An 8,373-nucleotide genomic window follows, 5' to 3' on the forward strand; every position below is an offset into this window, starting at 1 on the left:
TATATATATATGTAAAAACTGCTTCTTGCCTGTGTATTTTCTCCACTTATGATGTTTTCAGTTCAAGTCACGTAAAACGTATCTCTTTTTTTTCTTCATTTATGAAGTCTTCTTTAGGGGTTAACTAATAAGAACACTCGGGGCCCTGTTTTGGTAGACTAGCCACATGACTCGACAACTTGACTCGACAACGATCACTGCTATTTTTGACAGTCATATCAGCGGAGACAAACAAACAGCGATGCTAGCAGATGACTCCAAAGTTAGCTGAAAGCTAATGACTTGACTCGGCCCCAATCGTTGCCAGTTTTAATCGATCCCTATGAGCGGCCACCCACAGTGAAGCTTCCTTGGCAGTTTATTATGTAAATTGATGCGCAGACAAGAATTGTGTCCTAGTGAGAACTTTATCCATCATTGAATCACCCCATCCCACTGTTGCTATTTTGTCAGTGTCATAATTATACTTGTTGGAATATGCCACGGCTCAGTTAAGCGTAGCTAATGGTGAGTGACATTTTAAATTATTTTTGCTTTTATTTTGGTGATTGAAAGTACATCTTCCCATGAAAATGTTTTATGTGTTTCAGTGTATTTGAAGCACATCCAGTTGCCTTCTGTGTGAAATGTGCAATATAAATAAAACATCCTTGCCTTGCCAATATGTATGCAAATCCCATTGTCAGAATGTCACTGCAAAGTAAAAATGATTCATTTTAATTGATTTATACTTTGAAGCATGAATATTACTTTGTCCAATATAATGCAATCATTTTTATGACCTTATTACAGTTTTATAGCCATTAATACAATTCAACAATTTTCAGTAGGTGAGTAGTTCTGCAATAGAAAGTTTATTTCTGTTGAGGCTTTTAACACATCTGAACTAGGGGTGCCAATAATTATGGTGGGCACTGTATAAGCACACAAACAAGTTCACAAAAATAACATTTTTGTTCCATAATAGAAAGATTGCCAAACTGTTATGTCATTGCATCCCCGCTGTCACTAAAGTATCAACCAAACCTAAATGACAATCAGTTTGTTGTGTTGGGAACACTTACAGAAATCTTTTGAATTCCGATTTGCATAGCCAAGTAGAAGTTTGCGTCATCAATTAATTGCCGGGACGAGACTCAGAAAGCAACAGATGCTCCGAATATTTTAGATGATTTCCTGTTGTGATGTCAAAGACAAACAAAGGTTAGGTCTCAATGTGATATAGGATGTAGCTCATCTCTTACTCGAATATAAAACAAGTTATGGCTCATGTAAAATGGATGCTTTTACAGAGAAATTTGGTATTGCTGAAAAAAGTCAAAAACTTGTAATGGGGCTGGGGAGAGACGAGGCTGCAAGCTGTAAAGTCATGCTTTTTATTTATGTTTATCCTTTAGCGCTTGCATGGCAATAAACATTACATCGTAGAAAGAGTAGTTCTAACTAAAGTAGTAGTACTTTCGTTCAAAAGAACAATGAAGCAGGTGTATCATCATCCAGTCCGGATAGTAATGTCTCTTTCCTATGTCTCATGCAGGCAGTTCCTTGGAGGCAAGAGCAGAGTCTACGATAGCAAAGGTCGACTGTTGTCCAACGGCAAGGACTTGTGCGACTGTTTGGATGTGGACTGCATGGGTTGCTTCTATCCCTGCTCCGACTGCAGCTCACGCAAGTGTGGATTCGAGTGCCGCTGTGACAGGAAGTGGCTTTATGAGCAGATGGAGGTGGAGGGTGGAGAGATCATTCGCAACAAGTTTGCTTTTTAATAAAGCGTGGTAAATTGTGCTTACACTAAGTGGCCACAATCTAATGACATTCATTGGAGCATTGTGAACAATATACACGTATTAAAAGTCACCGTTTTCAAAGGCACCGTAAAAGAAGTATACATCGGATATCCTCAGTATATTGTTTGGGGCGTGGGGTGGTGTAGAACTGCATTACATTGCGCTAAGAATGTTTTCCTTATTTGGCTACATTAAAGGAGCAGAGTAGTAGAGCTTTTGCTTTGGATATCATTAGACTGTGCGAAGTCCACCTAATGTTTCCTGTAAGTGATGGACTCATTCTGAAAAGCTACTTCAAAGGATCCTTGGAACTAAAACTTGTTTTTTCCAATAATTCAGCTTCAGGTATACCCGGTTATTGGGAAGATGAAGAACGCTGCTTTTTTTTTCTGTTTGATACAAGTTGACTCCATGATGCATTGCTGCTCATGACAGTGTAAGCAGTAAAACGTGAGGATTTTGATTTATTTGGGTACTTTTGAGCCTGTTTTGTAAACCCTCATGAAAACTTTTATTCTTGTGCCAATTCATGTTAATAAACTTTATTTCCACATTTTGCTTAGGTGGTAATGGTGCTGTCATGTCACTTGAGATATACAGATGTTTCTCAAACTTAAATGGATGAGTCCAAACTATATCTAAGCATCCTTGGCTGCCTCGAAAGGTGCCTCGTGAATCTAAGGTAATAATAATCATTTGTAACGAGGCTTTGTGACACAGGACAGTCCTCAAGGTGGCAAATATAATTCAGCAAAGAAAAAAGTGAAATCTCTCAACAACCTTTGATAGGTGTGTAGTTAGATTCATGAGGAAAACAATAGGTTATTGAAATGTATGATGAATACATGTATTGTTGGACCGAAGATGGAGTAACGGGTTCAAATTTCATCTCTCTCATCTCAACTCGACTTTTTTAATATAGCACTTCAAAAACAACCACAACTGCCTACAAAGTGCTGTACATAAAGTAAAAATCAGACATATTAAAACCAAGACAGTTAAAACAATAATTTAATATAAAAATAGCCAACACAATAAAACACTTTTACAGTGCCAACTTACATGCTAAGTCAAAAGTGAAGACGATTTTTGTTTATTGTAATCAAAGTCAGAAGTTACAGAAGTACATAGATTTCATTTACCATTACCTTTAAACTGTATGACATGACATTTTGGAAATCCTTCCACAAGCTTCTCACAATAGTTGGCAGGAATTTCCCCTAACTTCTGACAAACACCAAAATTAAGAACCTTGTACTCTCTAGTAGATATGACCTATTCAATTGCTGATCATGAACTACAGTGTTCTTGCCAAGGTCGATTTGGCCTGACTGAAGAAAAGCATTCTATCAAAGAATGAGCACATTGGACGAATGCTCATTCACTTTTCTTCATCGTCATCATTCTAAATGTCATGAATGAAGGGCAAACACATCCAAGTCTGTCTTCTACAAGGAAACAATAAGCAGCATCACAATTTGCTGCAATAGAGCAGCTTTGAAAGTCTTAGATGAAATGGAGCGTGAATAGCAAGAACTTTATCTTTAGCTCTGGCAGGCCACGTCTACACAAATTTGTTTCAAACTGTCAAGGGCTGGTTGGAACGATTCAGGAGTGGAAGAGCATGCACAGGTAGTGCAAATTCAGGGTGTGGCTTTGGGTGAGCCACAACTTAATAGAGCCCTCGGTGTCAAATGGTTGTGTTGACTTCAGAACATCAGGGTAAATACAATGTGCTTTAGTAACCTATTAGGCTGGTCTACAGTCTCTCTGACTAAAATTGCTAGTTTCCAAAACCTGAATTCTCAGCAGTTGTTGCTGTTCGTAATAAGTGAGCTACTCAGAAGGGAGTTGGGAATACATGGCTAGAAAATTCTATTGGACGTTCTCAAAGGATGTCTTTGGATATGTTAACAATTATGCCAGGAAGTTTAAAACCACATTCAGCAAATCAGGGTATGTACCAATCAAAGTCCATGGAGATATGTCAAGTCTCAATAAAATTTGGCAGATCATGCATTACAAGTGTCACGAACGGTGGAGGACCCCAAAAAGCAAGCAGGAGGGAGGAGCAGGGTGAACTTGACAAACTGTATTTACCAAAACACTGAGAAAGCTAAATCCAGAATAAACAAAATCCTGAAAACAACTAGAATCCAAAGTACAAACAAAAATCCACGGGAGATGCAAAAACAAGGGGAAAAGAAAACCATCCAAAAAAAAAAAAAAAAAACAGCAGTAAGGCACAAACACTTAACCAACAAAAGCAGTGATAATGACAATGACCTGACACCGAGTGGTCGGGCTGGGAGTCCTTTTAACAGAAAACCCACTAATGGCATGATGACCAACAGGTGTGCCGCTGTAGGAGGAGGAGCCCTACAGAGCTACCTGTTGGTCCCAAACAGATCAATTGTGACAACAAGGCCTCAAAGTGAAGGAGTTCATTGCTTCGGAGTGGTTTCTGTGAGGCGATAATCTTCATTGTGAAGACATTAAAGGTGGGAGATATTGCAGTCAAAGACCCAGAAGTCCGCAACAGAAAATTCGCGACTTTTCTGGAGTTCTTCAGCTAATACCATAATTCCATGCAAAATCTAAATCAGATCTGGGTCAACTCCAAGTTACTGACATTTTTGTGATCATTGACACAATGCAGCAAACCACTAATTGATGTTTTATTTCATTTATTTTTGTCATATTTGAATGCAGAAATACATACTTTTTTTTTTTCCGGTACGAAGGTTTTTATTAGCAGGGCTTCAAAAACAGCTGTGATTGATACGAGCAGCACAGTCTGTGTAGTCTTCATTACATGAAGTACACTTGCAGCTTGTGGCCACAGGGTAGCTGACCCCCACCGAACAACCTCTGATGTGTTTTACTTTGTAGGTCCAGTTCCCATTGCAGACGTTCTGTTCGGTCTGGCGTGTAGCAGAGAAGTAGACTGGATCCTGCGAACAGAACAGTAGCCTACAGTTATTTGCGGTCAGACATTACTCCCCTACCGAAAGATGATGAAAGGTTGAAATTAGAATAAAGGTCAATAAATTTAACTCTTCATCCATTCATTTTGTATTATGCTCATCCTCAATAGGACTCGTGTGCATGCACGTGTGTGTGTGTGTGTGTGTGTGTGTGTGAGAGAGCTGGAAACTAAACCAGCTGACTTTGGGCAAGAGGCTGGGTACACGCTAAACTGTTCGCCAGACAATCTCAGGGCACATTTTTACGTATTAGTCTTAAATAAAGCGAACATGCATGTTTATGGTATGTGGGAGCAAGCCGGAGTACCCATAAAAAAAAAAAATCCAAGCCAACACGGGGAAAACATGCAACCTCCACCTCGGGAGGCCAGAGCACGGTTTTAAAACCACCATCCTCAGAAGTGTGAGGTGGATATGCTAACCGCATCCTTAGTTTCATTGATTTATCAAACATAATCATTTTATCAATTAGACTGTAACGCTCAAACTGTAAATATAAACAAATATTTCCAATGTCAAATTTCACTGTTGTGTCACTCAATTAAACAACAGATCTTGTGAGACATTGTGATACAAATGTACTTGAAGACTATAAGTCTTTAATTTTCAGCTGCCCAAACATTTTCTGCCTGATTTCAAGATTAAGTGACACCTGTAGAGTAAAGAAAGAAGTTAAACTGGTATAGTTTGGGTTTCTAAGGACATGAAAGTAACGATGTCACAAACACATGCATGCAGAGGCAGCACTATGCCACTTTTCATTTCGCACCCCAATGCCCACTCCAGTGTTCCTCCATACCCTCCGTTAAACATCATTTTCACCTGTTTCACATATACGTAGCTCACCTCCAATGGCCTGCGGGAATGCAAAAACGCCGTCCCTAAATAGAGTAGCTCACATTCAATAGAGGATTAAAGTAGATTGTTGGGAATTCTTGGATCCATTTAAGAAAATGCCATTCGTTCGGAGCACAAGTGCACACAATCACACTGTGTCACTTCAAATTGTGACCCTGAACGGCTGCAGTGGTTTCGCTACTTACGCTCAGGCAGCAGACTCTGGTTATGAGCGAGTAATTGAGCACTAAGCTCACACAGTAACTTCTGCTACAGAGGCCTTTGGAAGGGATCCTCCAAACTGCCGGACAGCTGTTGGAAACTGTATGAATGTTAAAATTATTTCAACTTCTTTTCAATAACTGCCTGTACTTGAGTGACAATTCTCTAAAAGGAACAGTCAAGCTCAGGCTTGACGGTCATTAACATTTTGAACTTTCCAGTACCTCATGGTAGCACTGTCCTGCACACAAGGTGGTGTCGACGTATTCAGTTTTGTTACAGCTCTCCACAGGGATGGTGTAGACTTGCAGGGAGCAGCCTGAACTGCAAAGCTTACTGGCACCTGCCAGCGCCAGCACTGTTGTCATGACAACTAGCTGCATCCTTTGATGAGGGCAGCGCAGGCGTCTGCCACAATAGGGAGCAGGCATAACATTAAATGAAGCCATGTCAGAAAATTTGAGTGATGGCAAACAATTTTTGCTATCTGAAACAATAGAAAGAAATCCTTTCGTTCTGTTCATGTTGAATTAGATAATGTGTTTTCCCTCTGGGAGCGTCAAACAGCAAATGTTTTATTTGCTCTAAATTCAAAATCCCTTTTTCTTTATGCTTCCTTGACTTGTAGAAGGTTCAACCACAATTCCTGGCTCTAAATTGGCTCCCCACCGGGCCTAAGTTTAATCCTGAACTTAAAGTAGATCTGAGAAGATCTGAAGAAAATAACGCCAGCATCTGTTGACAAGCATTATCTTGAGCGTTGGATGATGAAGTCAACCTATGTCTTACAGTCAGTCTGAATTTCAACGCACTAGAATTTTAATCGTATGGATGCATGAAAGATTTCAAATTCATCGAGATGTCCAAAAACTCGTCACATTTAATACAGACGCACTGCTTCATCAGTTACAGATCTGGCACACACATTTACTATCAATTCTCAAAAATGTACACTGTCCGTGCACTATTAAGAGACCTAATCAAATTTCATCACGACTTTCACATTTCCCCAAAGTCATACCTTTTTGAAGTGTCTTTTATGGCTTTGAATGTCCTCCAGATCTCTAAATGTCTAAAACGCCTATGGTCCTTTGGCTCTCCCCTCACTCTTAAATAAGGCTGCTCTGACCGTAAATTCTGTTAATCTTTAGCTTTAGCTCTGTGTTGTTTTTCCACATGTTTAGTAATCCAAGCATTGACACAGTAAATCCCCCTCTTTTTTCCCTCACCACAACAGGTAAGGCCTTCCCTCCTACGTTTCACGTAGGAGGAGAGGATCGTATCTCTTGTGGGTTTGGACCAGCCACAGAAAAATAAACTGTCATCTGCTCCCACAGAAAATGGAAAATCCAAACGGATTTATCATCAGAAACTCCCTGATCTATTATCCATCTTTTTCTCAACTAAAATCAACCCTTGACAAACATGTACCTTCCCACTCCAAGTTACCAGAAGGCTTTATCTTTTATAATTAAATTGTGATCCATGTTCTTTTCCTTGAAGCATTGTGAATGAGGTCGGAAAGCACGGCTGTGTGTAAATTATAGTGAGTTAAGGTACAAGCTATTCTTCGTTAAGTGTAGCTTCACTACACTGAAGCTACCCACGAGAGCAACTAAGCTAGTTTACTATAAACACCAAAAAAAGTTACCGGTACTTTAGTTGGGCTGATCCTCTTTAATAGAAAAAATAAATTTTAAAATCTTTTAATTGTAAAATCTTTGGCTATTCATGCCTCTTACTACCACCGCAATGTCGTTGTCTTTGACTAATGCAGAAAATGTGTATTAGGCCGACCTGGTTGGTTTTGGACAAAGTTTGTCTTTTGGTGCATTCATTGAGAGACGTAATGCTGCACCACAAACTGGTAAGTCTACAGACAGTCAATTATAGGGATGTGAATTGCGATCACAAAAAAGTATATTTTATTCAGCTGCAATTTTCTTTCTTTCTCTCTTTTTCTTTCATTCTTTCTTTTTTGTTTACTAATTATGACAGGAATATTAAGACTATCTATTCCAGACATTATGCAAAGTCCACACATAAAGGTCTGAGCCAGCACCGTGGGTTTTCTCCTGGTACTCCGTTTTCCTCCCACATTCCAAAAACATGCGTGGCAGGTTAATGGAACACTCTAAATTGTCCCTAAGTGTGAGTGTGAGCGCAAACGGTTGTTTGTCTTTGTGTGCCCTGCAATCGGCTGGCAACCAGTAAAGGCTGTGCCCTGCCTACCGCCCGAAGACTGCTGGGATAGGTTTCAGCACACGCGCGACCCTTGTGAGGGTAATTGGTTCGGATGATGGATGGATGTACATCATTCTGACTGATTCCTTATGCCATGAAATTGTGGCAAACATACATTTCACCTGCACCTGGCGCCTAAACTGTAATTTGTTGTCTCATGCTGTTTCGTAAATTAGCAGGAATGCATCTCACACAATTACAAAACTTTTGACATTGTGTAGTCCAACTGATGAAGAGGAAACATTTTAACACACACACACACACACACACACACACACACACACACACACACACAC

The 8,373-nt window shown here is 39.8% G+C and overlaps 2 protein-coding genes across 3 annotated transcripts in view; one reads left to right on the forward strand and one right to left on the reverse strand.

The window, feature by feature from the left end:
- The window catches only part of arl14ep (ADP-ribosylation factor-like 14 effector protein), a 6,424-nt gene extending 4,078 nt beyond the window's left edge, over positions 1-2,346 (forward strand). For both annotated transcript variants that reach the window (XM_019886553.1, XM_019886554.1), the window contains exon 5: positions 1,538-2,346. In XM_019886553.1, the coding sequence (XP_019742112.1) occupies positions 1,538-1,766 (229 nt within the window). In that variant the 3' untranslated portion in view covers positions 1,767-2,346. The remainder of the gene's footprint in view (positions 1-1,537) is intronic.
- Positions 2,347-4,456: 2,110 nt separating this feature from the next.
- fshb (follicle stimulating hormone subunit beta) lies at positions 4,457-6,949 on the reverse strand. Its single transcript, XM_019886557.1, has 3 exons — positions 6,855-6,949; positions 6,058-6,241; positions 4,457-4,741 (listed from the first exon to the last, which is right to left on the reverse strand). Exons 2-3 carry the CDS (start codon positions 6,214-6,216, stop codon positions 4,550-4,552), a joined length of 351 nt encoding a protein of 116 aa, XP_019742116.1. The 5' UTR covers positions 6,217-6,241; positions 6,855-6,949; the 3' UTR covers positions 4,457-4,549.
- Between the last annotated feature and the right edge of the window lie 1,424 nt (positions 6,950-8,373).

This window comes from Hippocampus comes, unplaced genomic scaffold (assembly GCF_001891065.2).
Source record: "Hippocampus comes isolate QL1 unplaced genomic scaffold, H_comes_QL1_v1.1 scaffold261, whole genome shotgun sequence".
Taxonomy (NCBI): Eukaryota; Metazoa; Chordata; class Actinopteri; order Syngnathiformes; family Syngnathidae; genus Hippocampus; species Hippocampus comes.

Excerpts from the sequence above, each read along its gene's own strand:
- fshb (XM_019886557.1), bottom strand. The coding sequence starts at position 6,216 with ATGCAGCTAGTTGTCATGACAACAGTGCTGGCGCTGGCAGGTGCCAGT. Across the intron at positions 4,742-6,057 it reads CAGGACAGTGCTACCATGAG|GATCCAGTCTACTTCTCTGC; the intron begins GTACTGGAAAGT and ends TTCTGTTCGCAG.